The sequence below is a fragment of the Grus americana genome, chromosome 1 (assembly GCF_028858705.1).
Source record: "Grus americana isolate bGruAme1 chromosome 1, bGruAme1.mat, whole genome shotgun sequence".
In the NCBI taxonomy this organism is placed as follows: domain Eukaryota; kingdom Metazoa; phylum Chordata; class Aves; order Gruiformes; family Gruidae; genus Grus; species Grus americana.
In genome coordinates, this window is record NC_072852.1 from 87,727,579 (window position 1) to 87,746,339 (window position 18,761).

An 18,761-nucleotide genomic window follows, 5' to 3' on the forward strand; every position below is an offset into this window, starting at 1 on the left:
GGGGCCGCAGCGGCGGCGGCGCCGCCGCCGCCGAGCTGCCCCGCCCGCCCCCGCGCCCCTGCCGGGCCGCCCCCTGCCGCGCCGCCCCCTGCCGCGGGAAACAGCGCGGGCAGGCACCGCCCCTCGCCCCGCCCCTCCCGCCGAAGGGGCGGGGCTCCCTTGGCAGCGGCTTCCTCGAGCCCTCGCTTTCCTCAGCGCGCATGTGCTGTCCGCCGCCGCGCAGGCGCCGTGGGTGCGGGGAGAGGGTCCGGAGTGGAATTGCGGTGGCCGTTCCCGGCGCCGTTCGCAGCGGGGCGGCGCGGCGGGGATGAGCCTCCGCCCGGCCCGGCCAAGGGGACGCGGGCGGAGGGGCGCCGCGCGTCAGGCCGGGCCCGCAGCAGCCCACTGCCGTTCGTCTCCGCTGCCGGCGGCGTCCCGCAACCGAGCGGCCGCCGAGCTCAGGGAGCGCCGCTGACCGGAGCCGCCCGCTCGGGCCCTGCTGGCCCCAGGGCGTGGGAGAGGGGGCGCGCAGGTAGCGGGGCGGTCGCGCCCCGGCCCGAGCCCCCGGGGGGGCGGGGGCCGTTGGGGCGGCCCGGCCCCCCCCTCCCCTCCCCCGCGCGGTGGTTCGGCGGGCGAGGGGGGACGCGGCCCGGCGCCCGCGGGGAGGATGGTGAAGCCGCCCCCAGCCCCCGCGCCGGGCCGGGAGGCGGCCGAACCGAGCCGGGCCCGAGCTGCCAGGGCCGTCCTCTGCAGGGGCTGAGGGGATGAGCCGTGCCCCGCGGGGTGGTCGCTAGCGGAAGGATGACCACTCCCGCCCTGCTGCCGCTCTCCGGGCGGAGGCTGCCCCCCCTGAACCTGGGGGCCTCCGCCTTCCCGCACCACAGGGCTACCTTGAGACTCTCCGAAAAATTTATCCTGCTCCTTATTCTTAGTGCCTTCATCACCCTGTGCTTCGGGGCGTTCTTCTTCCTGCCCGACTCCTCGAAGCACAAGCGCTTTGACCTGGGCTTGGAGGATGTGCTCATTCCTCACGTGGACACCAGCAAAGGGGGCAAGAACCTCGGCGGCTTCCTCATCCACGGGCAAGGGCACGACGAGCACCGGCACAGGTAGGTGCCTTGCTCGCCGGTGAGGGAGCGGCGCCGCGGCTGTGGCGGGCGAGCGGGTCCCGGTGGGAGCAGGACGGGGTGAAAGGGAGGGCCGTTAAAATAGGTCCTTGCCGCGCTGCTGTCGCTCCTCTCTCCCGCATCCTCACGTCTTCTTCCCAACGTGTATCAACTTCTGAGCGCTAGCCTTGTGCCCTCCAGCTGCCATATGTAGCTGTGGCTCCATGTTTTCTTTTCCAGTGTGAATTTAGCCTTATGGCTAGCGAGGTCTGGGAGGATGAATGCGAGCTCTCCTCCAGTGCCTGATTTATTTTTCTCGCCCTAGTCAATTCCCTGGATCACTCGTGGGGATAAAAAAAAAAGGAGATTGAGTTATGGCATGTGTGGCGACAGTATAAGTGACTAAAAACCTGCTGTATCTCTTCTATAGCCTTTATGTGCTTACTCAAAACATCTGCTTGTTGCTCAATAGTGTAGCAAGAACTTTGATCTGACAAAGACTTCATGCTGTGACCCAGAGGCTGTCAGCCTACAATGTGTGGGATGCAAAAGTAGTGTAGATGGCATAATTGCCTTTTCTGGCCCTTAAAATCACTTGTTACAATGTTATTCCAGACAATTGGAGGTGCCCGTGCAAAGTTTCCTTAATTGTGTTTGCTGGTGTAAAGAAATTGGAGATAAAAGAGTAGGTAAGAGTACCAAGGGTAAATGATCATGCTGTTGATAGCTTTTCAGGGCCACCTAAAGCTTTGTGTGATACAAGCCTCTAAACGTTCAAGACTGGGTTATGTGCAGTTAAGCCTTCAAAACGGAAATACAAAAATATAAATGAGGGCTGTACAGTATATTTGCTGTACGCTGATTGCTTAAATCCTACCCTAGTGTCTGAATTGTAGTGAAGCTGACTAATCTCTTTTCACTGTCATAGGTGTTTAAAATGTGATGATGATGGGTGATAAAATATATGCTCTTCTATACTTAAATTAGTAATACCGTGAAATTTAAAGAGACGTTCCTTATGCTGATAGTGTTCCTTTGAGAACGGTTTAAAATATATCCTATTGATATGATATAAGAACTATTTAAAGGTTATTTGTGCTAGATTAAAAGGAGAGGGCATAATTACCTCTTCATCTATTATGAGTTATAAAGACTACCTGAATACTATGGTATTTTTCCTTAAGGCATCTTTGCTGTTGGATGTCTTGGGGCACTTATCATGAGCTCTTTCTCCCTAACTGAAAGGACATGGATGCTTAATATTTAACAAGGACTTCTTTTGTCTATGATATTAATTGCTGATGCGGTTAAATGTTGCACAAAATATAGGTTTAGACACTCTAATATGCCTTTGAAGTTCTCATCTTTCACTGTCTTTTTTTCTGTGATCTTATTTCTTAGCTTCCCCAGTCACTCTGGTACATGTAATCAAAATCAGGTTCTGAAATAGAAGATAGATGAAACAAAGAGGTGTTCAGCAGAAATTTTCAAAACTCCAGCTGTGACTGTTATACCTTGTGTTGCCCAGTAGATGGGCCGTGGAAAAAGGAGTTTGTTGATACTGATAGTTCTGGAGTGATGCTCTTGATTAACGTACTTATGTGGGTCCTTTTCAGGTTTCCTCTTTAAGTATAATTACTGAGACTACAGCTTTAGTAATGATAAGAAGTGCGTGCTACTTTTGTCTGTTGTGTGTAGATAAGCAGTAACTTAAAACTGTCAGAGCTAAATGCATTTTGCCTTGTTTGGGATCTGTTCTTAAAAGAAGTGGTTATCCTGTCATCAGTTAGCTCTCCTATGGTTCCTCCTTAAGCTACAAATGTGTGTACCTCACCCTGCCCCCCACCCAAAATTGTCCCTGTCATGTATGGATTTTTATGGCTACCTTTTGAGATATTTGAGCCAGAATAGATATTATTCCTGTTGCTTTAGGCCTGCAAACCATTGGATTAATCCAAGCATGTCTTAACTACTAAAAATGTTTGCCTGCTTAACCGGCTTGTAAGACACTTGTGCGAATGCCACAATATGCATTGTGAAGCAAGGTTATGTGCTTTAATTTTGGAGCAACTTGTTTGACTTATTACCACATAGCCTTATCAACAGGTTATTTGCTAGCTGCTTGGAGCTGATGTGGTGACTGTTTTCCATAAAGGAAAATACCAGCTGCCATTTTCAGTGCTGAGTTCCTGCTTCTGGATTGTGGAGACCTTGACAAGTGGTATTTTGAGAAAGTAGAGAGTCTTCAATAGTGAACTCTGGATTACTTGTTATCTCAGTTTGGGATGAAAAAACTTTGTTCAGCGTACCATCAGGGAGCAATGTCAAGTGTCGGCTACTCTATAGGTAGTGTTTTTTGGATAGCACTAAGTAGTTATGGTGCAAAAGATCAAGAGAAAATAAGATACTGTTAATACAAAGGAAGATGTGGTCTAAGATGTGAAATGTGATGATGGATTGACAAGCTGTCTTTCCAAGAATTGTGGGACTTCAGAAGAAATTGGATCAAAGGTTGCTCATATCAAGTATACACTTGATCATGAAATGACAGGTGTGTTGATTTAGTGACTAACAGAAAGTGTTTCTTCTGTAAATGCTGGTATTGACCTCTATTGAACAATAAAAGCTATGTGTCATGGTTATGCTGCTCCCTTGGTATATAGGCTACAATATTTTAATGCTCATTTTCCCCTACCCCTTAAATTTTGAGATTTTTAGGCCATTGGAGGATATTCATATTTCTGTCTTCTAGCAAAATATAGCAATGATGTAGGTAGAGTTGTCACGCAGCCATGCGTTAGTGTTGGGTGTACAAACAATGGTTCTCACTGGACCTTCTCTGTATTCCTCACATTGCTTTTGTACCTCTTCCACTTGGCCCCCTTGACATTCTTGAGTGTTTTTATTATTGTTACAGTGGTTACCCCTTAGTGACATTAACTTGACATCTTTTTTTTTTTTTTGTACTGCTCCTATCCCTCTTCCCTTCTCCCCTTTCAGACTGAAAATGGAATGGGGAAAGCCCACTCCCTTCCTGATGGTCTTAAGTATTTGTTCAAGAATTAGCGTCCTTGCCTATTGTGGAAAGAAAAACAACTTTCTTGTAAGAAGATGGTTAACATCTGGAATTAACCTGCAATTTATATTTTGGGAAATGGGTGGGCTGTAGTGCAAGTTAATACTCATTTTTAGCTGTTCACTTCATGGGTAAGCTCTTCATGTCCACTTGCAGGATAATGCATGGGGAATGGTTAGTAATGTTGGAAAGGTGTACCACAAAATTTTGCCTCTGTGAGAAGGAAGAGTGGAAGAAACAAGTCCAGGACTTGTGAAGATATGCGCATACACACGCTTTTAAAAAATCGATTTCACTTCCTAAAGATGAATTTCTCTCAATTTCAATAGAATATTGCAGAGATTCTGAACTAGAGCAGCACAGTTTTGAAGACACATCTTGTCAAACTTGTGACAGTTATCTAAAACCACATAAGCAGTTTTGAGTGACGCACTTCTCCCAAATTTCTGCATCTCCCCTGCCACACAAAAACACTTCAGGTGTTTCTCACTACCCAGTTACTTTCCAGCTATCTTAGGTATTTTATTCTTTGGTACCATGTCTGAAAGACAGCTTTGGAACAACAGAAAAAAAGAATTCTTATGGTTTTTTCTTGGCATCTAATGTAAATGAGTGAGAATGCAGATGCCCTGTATTATCTTTGATTTATCAGATTTTTTTAAAATAAGGTTATCTGTAATATGAAAATTGAGTGGACTTTTTTCTCTAATGATGTGTCAAGCAGCTGCTCTTTATATTACTTGACAAAAGTTAAGATAATTTCTGTGGTAAAAGTACATTAATCTTAGAGGCAACAAATAATGTAACTTTATGAGCTCAAAGCTGCAAAGACACTTTGTAACAGCGCTTGGACTGCTGTTGTGCCAACAATTCAGTCCTTCAGAATTTGCAGAGCTGTATCTTTGGCTGCTAAATTGCTGTGTATTACTTCAAGTCATAATTCCTGCCTGTGCTAAAAAAACCCCCACAAAAACCAAACCCCCAAAAAACTCCAAAAGCCCTCACATCAACAGATTGATAGCAGGTGCTGCTAATACAACTGACCACCTCACCTGCTGTGGCTTCTGTGTGTAAGTAGGTATAGATCAGTGTAAATCATACCTTTGACTTTGTTTCTATGAAGCTAAGGAATATTGACTTCGGTGTTATGCAAAGATATAAACTCAGCAGTCTCATATGACCAGTTGTGGGTCAGCAGCTATATGGCAATAGTCTAAAAGTGCTCTTCTGTTGCTCAATATATGGTTATCTCTATGGCAGTAGCAGCTGCTGTCTCTACTCTTAGGAGGTGAAAGTAACAAAAATTATTCTGAAGGGCTTACAGTCCTTCTTTCTTCTTTTAAATCTTGCTTTTTTTTTTTTTAAGAAACATGAAAGGCTTCATATGCTTCTTTTGAATACCTTTATCTTCTCTGGTCTATATGACTTAATTAGCTGAAGTAGAAGTGGGCAGAGGAGATAATTTAACCTCTATTACTCAGTGGGATCAGTGTCTCCTGTCATCCTCTGCCATGCCATCAAGCATAAAAGTGCATAAGACTCTCTGCTCTTCCTTCCCCACCTTTATTTGAGGCACAGCTCATTAGTGCAATTAAGAGCATTTGCTATTGTGATTCAGAGAACCTTGTTTTTTCCCCTGAAAAATCAGGAGCCACCGTAGCGCCTGGGCCCCAACTCCTACTCTGTCCAATTTTTCATTGCATGAAATTGAGCCTGTCTTCGCAGCACACTCCACAGTCTCTGTGGAGTGCGGACTCTGAGTTTAAGCTGAGGTGCTTGATCTAAAAGCAAGGGAGTTTAGGGTGCAGCACGTAGGAGATGCAGGTCCTTGCAGTGGCAGCTGTGGAGCTGAAGAGGACACGAGGAGTGCGTTCCAGGTCAGGGCTCAGAAACATCTTACATGTCTAGGGCAAAGAAGTCATAACTGTCTGGTGTCAGTCTTCGACTGTTGAAGCTTTTGCGAGAGCACTGCCCGTCTTTGTCTGGAGACTTTTCTCAGTTGGAGTTTTTAATAGTCACATGTCATTGTCTATTCTGGACTCCGTTTAGAGAACAATCTTGATAAATTATGTTGGTGCTTGGAAACTTAGAGAAATTTGATTTCCCTTGCTTTCTTCGGGAGTCCCCACATAATACCCTTAAACTCAATTTGAATTTCTCCTAAAATTGTACAGGTCTGTGGGAGAGGTACAGTCTTGTATTATTTCTAAGGTTCTGCTGAAATCAGTGCATTATGTTGTAGACTGAGAAATGCTTTCATCTTCAAATTACAAAATGCAAATTCTAGACCATCTGTCTAGATGTCCTCCCTCCTCCCCTCCCTCATCTGCTGAACAGCCTACATCATATGTAGAGTGCTGCTTTCATAGAACAGTTTGGGTTGGAAGGGACCTCAAAGCCCATCTAGTTCCAACCCCCCTGCCATGGGCAGGGACACCCTCCACTAGACCAGGTCGCCCAAAGCCCCATCCAACCTGGCCTTGAACGCTTCCAGGGACGGGGCCTCCACAGCTTCTCTGGGCAACCTGTTCCAGCGCCTCACCACTCTGATAGTGAAGAATTTCTAACATCTAATCTAAATCTTCCCTCCTTCAGCTTAAACCCATTACCCCTCATCCTATCAGTACATGTCTGTGTAAATAGTCCCTCTCCAGCTTTCAAAGTTATCTTTCTTCAAGTTATCTTGCTGTATTCCAGTTTGTCAAAGTGTTTCCTGTATTATGAAAGAGAGGAGTCAAGAGCTGGTGTTCTCCAGTTCTTATCCTTTCCAGTTGAAACTTTTTTTTTTTTAAAAACTTGTTGGTTTTCTGCTTGATCTGTACTTTGTCTACAGGCTGGAAAACAATCAGGCGTGGGAAAACTGCAGAAAGTCTGCTGGTTGGATTTAGGCCAGCTAGTGAGTGGGAGGCAGTAGCACTTTGGTTCATTTGGAGTTTTGTAGATTAAAATCTCAGAAGAACTTTAGCATAAATGTGGGTTGCTTGATGATGGTAGCAGTGCAGGCAATAGTAAGCAGCGTGGCTATATTCCACTATAAGAGTTCTCCCATCTTCTGATCCTCTCAATTTCCTGTAGTAAATACAAACATCTCTATCTTACTCAGCTAGTTCTGAGTTATGGGGTTTTGCTTCCTTAAAACAAATGTATGAAAAACTAATCACAAGTTTGGTGACATCATGTGTCGTATGTGTACATGTTTTCATAACAATTGCCCGTATTCAGTCTTAGTTCAAGGAGGAAGAATTTTGTAATGCCTTTCTTCTCTTCTTATGCCCTTCCCTAAGAAGCCCATAAAGTCCAAGACAAGGTCAGTGCTTTTATTCCACCATTCCACACTTTCATTATTGCAGCTCTCAATGTTGAGAAAAGTTTGGTCTGATGGGTAGGCAGACATTCCTCACAGTAGTTATTCAGGCTAACAAAGTGGGAGCTCCAGGGCATGTGTTTGGATATAGAATCTCAGCCTGTCCTCACAGGAGAGGTGCTCCAGCCCTCTGAACAGCTTCGTGGCCTCCTCTGGACTCTCTCCAACAGCTCCATGTCTCTCCTGTACTGGGGCCCCCAGAGCTGGATGTGGTACTCCAGGTGGGGTCTCACGAGAGTGGAGTAGAGGGGCAGAATCCCCTCCCTCGACCTGCTGGTCACACTGCTTTTGATGCAGCCCAGGACACAGTTGGCTTTCTGGGCTGCAAGCGCACACTGCCAGCTCATGTTGAGTTTCTCATCAGTTAATACCCCCCAGTCCTTCTCCTCGGGGCTGCTCTCAATCCATTCCCTGCCCAGCCTGTAGTTGTGCTTGGGATTGCCCTGACCCACGTGCAGGACCTTGCACTTGGCCTTGTTGAACTTCATGCGGTTCACATAGGCCCACCTCTCCAGCCTGTCAAGGTCCCTCTGGATGGCATCCCTTCCCTCCAGCGTGTCGACCACACCACACAGCTTGGTGTCATCAGCAAACTTGCTGAGGGTGCACTCGATCTCACTGTCCATGTTGCTGACAAAGATGTTGAACAGTGCTGGTCCCAGTACTGATCCCTGAGGAAAGCCACTCGTCACTGTTCTCCACTTGGACATTGAGCCGTTGACCACAACTCTTTGAGTGTGACCATCCAGCCAATTCCTTATCCACCGAGTGGTGCATCCATCAAATCCATGTCTCTCCAATTTAGAGACAAGGATGTCGTGCGGGACAGTGTCAAATGCCTTGCACAAGTCCAGGTAGATGATGTCAGTTGCACTTCCCTTATCCACGGATGCTGTAACCCCATGATAGAAGGCCACCAAGTTTGTCAGGCACGATTTGCCCCTAGTGAAGCCGTGTTGGCTGTCACCAGTCACCTCCTTATTTTCCATGTGCCTGAGCATAGTCTCCAGGAGGGTCTGCTCCATAATCTTGCCAGGCACGGAGGAGAGACTGACCGGCCTGTAGTTCCCTGGGTCTTCCTTTTTACCCTTCTTAAAAATGGGGGTTATGTCCCCCCTCTTCCAGTCAGCGGGAACTTCACCAGACTGCCAGGACTTCTCAAATATGATGGCGAGTGGCATGGCCACTTCATCCACCAGTTCCCTCAAGACCCGCGGATGCAACTCATCAGGTCCCATGGACTTGTGCACCTTCAGGTTCCTTAGATATTCTCGAACTTGATCTTCTCCTACAGCTCGTGGGATTTGTTCTTTTTCCTTCATTTCTAGTTGCAGACTCAAGTGAGTGCTATCATCTGTCTTAATTCAGTAACTAGATTGTTACTGTATTACTAAAGTTCAGAGTTCTGTTGCAAGTTAACTTTTTGTGGGGAGAGGAGTGTTCAACAGGCCAACAGGTCCCTGCTGCCCCAAACTTTGGAATAAAAAGTCCGAGGCCTCTAAATGTCCTGTATGAGTGTAAATTTTCCAAGTACCTGCACTTGCAATGTAGTTATTTACCTTTTATTTGATCAATACGACTTCTGCTATTTGTTTTCAAATTCAACAAATAGATTTTACTCTATTATCTTATTGTATTGAGAATGAAAACAGTTATTCATGGTGGGGGGAGATATTGGGGAAAGCTTTGAGGACTGCTAAGTTCTTGTAATGTATGTTTGCTCATAAAACTTGTACACTTTTGATTCCTTTTGTCTTTATGTTGTTGCCTGATCTAGTGTCCTGTACAGAGCAAATTATGTAGCTTCATCCATTCACTCAAAGATCTGAAGGATTTGTAGTATTTGGTATTTGAAGAACTCAAAACATGAGAGATCACTTTCCCTTGTAACTTCTGGTTTTGTTCTTTGAGTACCTGACCAGGTACACTGGTGTTTTGCCCTTAACATCTGTGAGCAGCAAAGGGTGACCTGGCAAAGCAAGTATGTTTCTGTATCTTATGCATGTCTCATTGCTGGGTGAAAGAGAAAGACCTTAATTGGGGACAGTGCTGAAGGAAGAATCACAACTGTGAGTGCAAGCATCATCTGTGATACTTGGTCTGCTGTTAGTCAATCTGCACAAGTGTAACTCTAAACCAGCCACAATATGTGCCCTCAGTTCTTCACCAATTGCTGGAGGAGGGTGGTTGGAAATTAATGCTGTGGTAGTAGAGAGCCAGGCTTTACGGGATGCCGGTAGCAAGGGGATGCATTACCAGGGTGGTAGGAAGCATTGGGACAGAAAGCTAAAGGACACTGATGTATGAGGAGCAGCTGAGGGAACTGGGGTTGTTTAGCCTGGAGAAAAGGAGGCCGAGGGGAGACCTTATTGCTCTCTACAGCTACCTGAAAGGAGGTTGTAGCCAGGTGGGTGTTGGTCTCTTCTCCCAAGTAACAAGTGATAGGACAAGAGGAAATGACCTCAAGTTGTGCCAGGGGAGGTTTAGATTGGATATTAGGAAAAATTTCTTCACCAAAATGATTATCAGTCATTGGAACAGGCTGCCCAGGGAAGTGGTTGAGTCACCATCCCTGGAGGTATTTAAAAGACGTGTAGATGTGACACTTAGGGATGTAGCTTACTGGTGGACTTGGCAGCGCTAGGTTTACAGTTGGACTTGATATTAAAGATCTTTTCCTACTGAACTGATTCTATGATTCTAAGATTCAATGAAATACTGGGCTATGTTAGTTCCGCTCCTTGCAGGATTTATTTGCCCAGACATTGAATCACTTTTATGATTCCATCTTGCTGTCTTCAGTTTTTCAAATGTTCTTATGACACAAACCCATGAACTCAATTGCCATGCACATAGTATTCAGCATTAGCTTCGTTAATGTTTTATGTTCTTTCTTACTTGTTAGTCACCTCTTAACCCATCACAGGATTTTGTAAATGCTTCCCCTACTCTTTGCTGTATGTAGTGCTGCCATTGAGGCGTACATTGGACAGGTAACTGTTTTCTATTTGAGAGAGCAAGTTTGAGCTTTTTATTTGGCTTAAAATTGTGTAATCTGATCAGTATGGCATGAGCAAAATTGCAGCTTTAAGGGAGTGCATATGATGAGAGTACTTTCTTGGTGTATAAAGATTTAAGAGCTGTTAAATGAAATTACTTTGTGTCTATTAACACCAGCATGCAGAAATGTCAATTTTCACATTTAATGTGTGCTGTTAGCAACTTGGAAGACTTTTGCAAGATGACATTCATCTCGGCTGAGGCTTAGTGCTGTTTGTAGGCCAGCAAGGCATTTGAAGTTTGCACAGGCAAGCTGCATAAATAATTTTTCCCTCTCAGTAATTTGTTATCATTTTTCTCTGGGAGCTGCTGACGTGTTTTAACTGCTGAAGTCTACAGTCAGGCCACTTATGAGCAGGTGACTGTCAGTGGTAAATCAAACTAATCCGTCTTACTTTTTATTAGATCAAACTGAATGTGCTCACAAAGGGTCAGAAAACCATCTCATCTGTGGGAGCGGCATAGTCCTTAAATCCCTCAGTGGGAAGGGGAAGATCGTATCTGCCATGTTCTTGCTCTGAATATCCTGCTGGATAAGTAAACTTATGCTGAATACATTGAGTTCAATTGTACTCGTGGTTTAGGTTTGTTGGCTAGTAAGAATAGCTTACAGCATGTGCTGTTTTCTTAGCAGATTTTTCTGGATATGTTGTTATCTTTACAACTTTATTGCATTTTTTAGTCCTTTTTTACAAGTTTCTCTATGCAAGTTAGGGGATCTGCTTTTGCTCCAGAATACTTGCATCCTATCGGTAGTGTATTTAAAAAATCATAATCCAAAGCTGATTTCTGGACTGCAAACTTCCTGCTTGTTTTCATTACTTTATGAAATCAAATTTGCTCAATGCTTTAAAAACAAAACTTGAAAAAATACCCACCACTCTTTGGGCTTGTTTTGAGATGGCAAAAGTAGTGGGAAAGATGCTCTTTGGAAGGGAGTTTTCTTCCTGGATAAGATACAATAGTCTCTCCCTCCCTCCCTTTTTTTTCCCTCAAAGAGAAAATTCAGTCCTGAAAAAATGATAGTGTGAACTAGTTTGACTAAGAACCATGTTTCTGGTAACCTTTAAAATCTCTTGTTAATCAGGTTTATCTTGGAAACACTGAAGACTGTTTAATTCTAAACTTAATAATTGCAGATGATGCAAGCGTGTGTCTGTTTTCCCAGTGCCATAATCACACATCCTTAGTTTCCTAAAGGCATCTGTTCTGCTGTTGTTGGTTTCTATTTGAGTGAAAAGTGTTCTCCAAATTATTAAGTAACGCATGTATTGAATTCTGAATTGCAATGCACAATGTTCTGGAGAGGAAAATACTGCAGAAGGGTAAGTGGGCAGCTTCTGCATCATGGAGTTCTGATGTTATAAAGGGAATGTTTCATACAAGGAATGAAAATTTCTGGGTTTTGTAACTAATTCTACCTTGTAGAGATGGTGGAATCCATAGCAATTAAAGTATCAGTGGGTCTCTGTAAGAGCCATTTTCCAGTAAGTAGGAAAATCAAAACAAATGAGAAATATTGCTAAGAATTAAACAGGTTTTTAACTTCAATTTTATTACTCTATCTAGCATATTACTCCATTTTAACAAGTTGTTAATCTGAACTGTTCAAAATACTGATTTAGGTACTTAAAACCGGTCAAGTTGGACCTACAAACTGATAGACTTGTTAAGTTGGTCCAGATCAATGTGGTGGAAAGTTCATACAGTATGAATGTTTTGCCTATTTGTATGTGAAATAAATTACTAATTCACATCCCAGATGATAGAAGGGAACTTTACCTGCCTTGCAATAATTGTCACCCTGATAACTGAGAAATTTTTGGGGGAGTTTTGTATCTTGTCTGGGAACTTTCTCATCTTGAGGAACTGATGCTTATGGAAGGATACCGAAGTATCTATATGTGTGATATCTATAAACTACTTTGTAAAGTGGGCAATCGTCACAGCTGTCTTTTCAATATTACATGTGAAACTTTAAAACAAATGGCTAATGAGGTGACTGATATTCCTACTGGCAGTTTTTACAAAGAACTTCCGTTATAAACTTGTTGCAGCTTTTTCTTGTAGTGATGTTGCTGAACAGAATGGTTGGGAATCATTCAAAGTTGTATTGGTAACCAAAGGAAGTTTTTTTTTAAAAAAAAAAACCATCAAGCTCCATTAAAAAAATCCTGACCCAAACCCAAATTTAAAAAAAACCCACTGCCTTATCATTCTTGCTGTTCTTCACATCAAATAATACCAACAAAAAACCCACAGTGATGGAAGCAAATGTAGAATCTTTCTGGCTGGATTTCACCCAGTACTTTGTTGGGGTTGCAACATTTGATAGCAGCTTGCTGGCCAGAGTAGGCGGTGGGAGAGGTTTATTGACTCAAAGTCAAATGCCTAATGATGACTTTGTTCCTGTGTGTGTTTGTGAAACAAAAGAATTTTCAAGATTGTGTTACTAACACTATATGTGAACCCCAGGTTCTCTGTTTGCTCAGGTTTTTATAGATCTGTAATTTTTTGATATGTTTATCTTGGTTTCTATAAATCACTTGACCACTAATCTTATTCAGATGGATATGCTATTGCAGTTTATGCATAGTGGTTTTCTTGACACCCCTTCTCCCCTCTTTAGACATAATTTTCTCAGAATAACATCTGGCCGTCACTACAGTGGGACTAGATCATCCAGTCTACTGCTATTACAAAGAAAAATGGGTCTTGACATATTCATGTCAATTTGGCAAGACGCCTGAATCATTATGCTCAATGAAATATGTGACGTTTCAAGTGGTAATGTAACCTGCAGGAATGCTTGCAGAAGGAGCTTAAGGCATTGCAAAAAAAATGTCACCTTTACTTGGCCTGGGAAGTTCAGATACTGACACAAGTCACCTGATCAATCCCCAGCACAAAATTGCGATTTAGTCCATTAAGGTATGTAATTTTACTCAAAAGTTTTCATACTCTAGAATTTGCTGGTGGTGATCCTGGGAAAATTTGAAGTGCTTTTTGAGTATAAAAGGAAAAAAAAACCTGAGGAAATATCTATGGAGCTTCCTTTCATACAGTAACAAGCAAACAAGCCAATGATCAGCCCAAACTCCAAAGTGGAGTGTATAATTTTTGAGTAAGTCATAATTACTTACTGTTCTTTGGTTCCCTAGCAAATTTGTTTTGAACCTTCATGGGTTCATAGTATGGAATTGTTAGAAAACAGCAAACTGTGAGATATTGTCTAGTGTTCTAGTAACTAGAAAATATGTGAAAGCATAAAGAAATTAAAATATTCCTTAAATGTGATACTTAACACATTCATTTTTCTATCTGACTTCCATTAATAAGGAAAAATTCTGGAGCCTATGCAGACTGTAAATAGAGTTCTTCCAAGTTGCCTTAAAAAATTGCCTTAAATTGCATCAGCCATAACCTTGCCTCACCAGCTTTCAGGTGGGTTCAATAATACTTAAAATAGAATGCCTTTTGAGATTTAGAAAGCCTTATATTTACATCAAGCTGTTCAAAAACAATTGTGGCAGATGGTTTTTGGTTTCATGTATTATTTTCAGTTTCTGCTCTACCTCTCCTTTTATAGAATCGGTCACTTATTTTTAGCAATTTGACCCTACCGTTTTCAGTTCAGTGCTCAGCAGTTGAAATAAAAACAGGGCTGTGAAGGTGGCAAGTGCTCTCCAATGGCTGTGTAGTCCAACACAGATAAAGCAGCATCACCATCTACTCTACTGTGTGGAGCTGGGAATGCTGGGAGGGGAGGGAGGGATAGGAGGACTCAGGTGGAAGAGTAACCCGGAATTTTTTCTTATGTTCCTTTATGCTGTGTTGTTTTGCACATCACAGATACCCTTTGTCCCAACCCTTCTCCTACAAGGGCTAGGTGTGGTCCCAAAACAAGTTGTGGTGACAGGTGGCTAATACTGCCTCCTCTTCTTTTAAACCATTAAGAATGACTGAAGTTTAACCTCTGAGAAGCAAGAGGAAATAAAAGCCTCCATAAAACTTAAGAAATCCTCAAGGAGGGAAGCTACATTAGTCTTTGACAGCTATCTTAAATACTATGTTTTGGTCTTTATTTTTTCTCCCATCCCTCTTGAATTCAAAATGATAATAACTGAAGGTGACATAATGTTTATAGGGGAGTGAATTAAGCTTCCATTTCCTAGTCAGAGTGCTTGATTTTGCAGCACTTCCAACTTTAGGGTTGGAAAGATCTTCCAACTGTAACGCTAGCTTCCATGCATGACAATGGCTGCAAGGATATGACCTTTTCTCACAGCATTGATCTTCAGAAATAGAGTCTTTCTCTATAAAATTGCCGTGGATAGGGGTTTGGCATAGAGTACACAGAGGTTCTTCAAGCAGGAGATACACAGCAGTTATTTGCTAGCTCGTGCAGAGAGCCTAGCCAGTTAGGTTGTTTACTGAGGATTAATATCCCTACCAGGTCAATGAGTCCCTGCTGGCCTGGAAGGTGTAAGGTAGGAAAATATCAACCTCCTTTGATTCTTGGAGTATGTCGATCTTGCTGAGTCAACATATTCCAATTCCACTTTTTTCCTCAGATTTTATGCCTTTTTGAGTCAATGTTTTTCTCTTTAAGTTAATGTCTCAACAATTTCACTGTTTTTCTTACCTTTTGTGGCTTAAAGCTGTGAGAGTATCCTCTCATAACATAACGTTTTGTTTTTGGTAAAGCTGAGCCCAAACTCATACGGGGCTGTGGGTCATAAAGAGTTGAATCTCTTGGTTTGGTGATTTTAGGACTGCATGCTTGTTTATTCTGGACCAGGATGTTTGAAACTATTGGGTCTGAACTTCTCAAAATAAATATGATTTTGTTGCCTACAGCCAGTGAAGGAAAGAGTTGTGTGTTGTTTTCTAGTTCCAGAATTTCCATAGTCAAATCAACCTTGTTGTTTTGAGTCATCTCTTTCTTAATTGTGTACTGTTATATTATGAATAGTATATTTGTTAGCAAAATGACCTCTCTTTCATGAAAGAGGTAAGGAAGTTACCATAATCATTTGAGCTAATGAACCATATTTTAATTTAATCTTAGAGGAATCAAACATAGGACTACAACTGTCAATGAGTGGCATTTTGTTCCTGGGAATTTAGAAAGTTGGCTATGGCGGTGGTGAAGGGAGAAATTTGACTTTACAGGCTAGACGCATATGTGATTGTGTTAAGCGTTATTAGCAGAGGAAGATAACACAGTGTGTACTATATGCTGTTCATAAAGCTATCAGAAAGATCTGAGATTCTATTGACGAAGGCAACTCAAAGATCAAATTGAGACACTTTATGTCCCCAGCTCTTCTGTTGTTTTAGATGCACATTCTGGACTACAGTACTTCTGTGTATTTTCTGTCTTGGTCATGTCAACAGTAGTTTGTCTCCAGTTCATCTGTTACGTACATCTAAAGCCTGTATATGTAGTCTGTAAAGCATTTTAATATTAAAGTATTTCAGTGATACTGGAAATTGCAGTGATGGCTGTTAATGTTTCATGGCTTTAGTTTAATCTGTTAATGTTACAGGTTTATGAAAAAACAGCCATGATAAGTTCTAGATGTATACTAGGTGTACTACTGTACTAGTTATAGATGTATACACTACTGAAACATTGCTCATTTGCTGTACTTTTTTTCACTTCTTGTATCCTGACAATATTTTTATTGCAGATGTATATGAACGATCTGCTTAGCAGTTCCCGAAGAATGCCAAGTCATCTTTAGCTGACTTAATTGTAATGTGTAAGAATAGACTACACATCACAACTTCCTCTTTTGTAATTTTTTTACATTCTGTTGCATTTACCATTGTGATGCTAACATCGTTACCTTGTTTATGGGTCAGTCATTTCTTAGACTACGTGCTGGATTTTACTAACCTAGTTGGCTGTCAACAATATTGTTTACTCAGTTGGGAAGACATTGCAATTGGGAAGGTGTCTTTTTCAGAGTGAATCTTATCACTCATTTTCTCTGCAGTTTGCTCATGTGTAAGGAAACTCCACTGCATAATTTATGGTAAAGATATCTACATCCTTGAAGATATTCAGAAGCTGTCTGGACACTGTCCTTGGCAACTGGTTTTAGGTGGCCCTGCACCTAGCAGGGAGGTCGGACCAGATGACCTCCAGAGGTCCCTTTCAACCTCAACCTTTCTGTGATGGGGACTGTATTCTCTTCTGACATGCAAAAAACCCTGCTTCCGTATTCATAAATGTACTGAGTAGTGTGAGCCTTACATTGTTACTTTTTTTGGGGGGTGGGGAGTTACTGATCCAGTGTTGCTTTTCTGGCCTTTTAAAAAAAGGAAAAAAAACCCCAAAACCCCAATGCCCAATTATCTGTCTCTTGAATCAAAATTGTGTAGTTTATTAGCAGGGTGGATTATTTTAATGTGGAAACTTACTAAAAGCACACCTGGAAGGCTAAACAATTTGTCACACAGTTGTCTTTCATCCTCTGCTTTATTGACAAGATTAAAGAACTTTGGGAGTAATGAGATACAGTTTTGCTCTGTGGAACAGTGTGGATTAGACTGTACGTTGTGATTTCCAGGTATTTTGTTGCTCTATCTTTAGTTACTGTTTTGGCTGATTTGCCAAGTAGAGAGGTATAAAGCTTTGCTGTTCTTTCCTTCTAACCAGTCCCAGCAGTGCTGTATGGGAGAAGAACTTTTGTAGAGTATTTCTATTTTAATTAATCCAATATTACTGTTGAAAGCGTATCCACACTACAGTCTGTGTCCTCTTATATGAAATCCTTTTGAATCACAGTATAAGTGCTATATATATTTGGGTTTTTTCCCCCTGAAATAAGTAAGGACTGTGTTTAACAACAAAATATTGCCTGCAGCTCCTGTCCTGTCTGGGTTTTTCTCACGATGTATCACAAAATACCTTCTGAAAACTATTGATATTCTGAGACTGAGTTCACATAATATTTTTTCTGTTGTTGCCCCATAATTCTTCCAGTTTCTGTGAAGCAGGACTACATTTTAAACTGCTACCACATAGAGGGAAGGGAGTGCTGGTGACTGGTGTGATCCTGCCAATCCTGCAGTGCAAGGAGCTGATCTGTGTCTTTTAAACAAATCAAACGCTGCTTGCATGCTACAGCAAGGCTAATTGACTAGCACTGATGCTGGATTAGCCATGGAGGTTTGTGCATAAGTGTTTCTTGGTGGTAAGAGGAGCAAGTCAAAAGAAATTGCTGCAGACCTGTGTTTGGACTAAGTATTGTTCACCTGTAATGAAGAGCTTATACCAAGTCTCATATGGTAGATCTCAGGGTTTTCCCCCTCCTCTTCCTCTTCAAGCTCTTTGTCATACAACATTTTAGTGCATGGCTTGTGGTGTCTTGCATGTTGGCTGCTATTCTTATTTTAAATGTATCGATTTACCATATCTGAGCAGTACATGTGAACTTCCAATAGAATATTTAAAGCACTGTTGCTTCTGGGATGTGCAAAGCAACTCTATCTGGGTGAGTAAAATAGCATTATGGAAATGTGGTAGCTTGTGTTGACAGAACATCTGTATAAGGATAGTTACTTCCTTAGAGCTCTGTAGGACCTGCCAGAGGGTTTCCCGTGCAGAGAAGTCTAGTACCATCTGCTTACCTGAAAGTTTGCCATCTCTGAGTCTACATTATACACTATTTGCTACTTTCACTTTGCAGTACCCTTTCTGTATGTGTATTTTTGCTGTTAACTTATTTTATATTTGAACAGTTGAGAATTTTTAGACTAAGACTATGCTAATATCATGGCTGTTGCTATAAATTGCTAACTTTCTCCAGTTGTTTTTCTTCAGTTGGTGAGAATCTTGCAGTTTACTGCTGGAGATCAGGCTGCTGAGAAGACTTATGGTGTAAAAGGAGGGAGCTACCATACTCACTGTGGTACCCCTTTGGAATACAGACATCAGGAAGAGGACTTTGCTTCAGTTAATTATATTATCATCTTTCCAGTATAGGGGGTGGGAAAAGAGAAAGTACCACCTGATTAGGAACCTGGAGGGGGAAATTGAGCCAGAGTTAGCAGAGGGCCTTGGTGGTGGTGAGAAGCAGCAATTAATTTCTTTCTTTGGAAGCTGGAGATGGGAACTGCACATGGAGCAAAATAAAAGGGGGTGGGATGACTCTGAAATAGT

The 18,761-nt window shown here is 42.4% G+C and overlaps 1 protein-coding gene across 2 annotated transcripts in view; it reads left to right on the forward strand.

Moving 5' to 3' along the window:
* The first annotated feature begins 211 nt into the window (after positions 1–211).
* The window catches only part of MAN1A2 (mannosidase alpha class 1A member 2), a 163,621-nt gene continuing 145,071 nt past the window's right edge, over positions 212–18,761 (forward strand). For both annotated transcript variants that reach the window (XM_054813961.1, XM_054813962.1), the window contains exon 1: positions 212–1,088. In XM_054813961.1, coding sequence (XP_054669936.1) covers positions 781–1,088 — 308 coding nt within the window. In that variant the 5' untranslated portion in view covers positions 212–780. The remainder of the gene's footprint in view (positions 1,089–18,761) is intronic.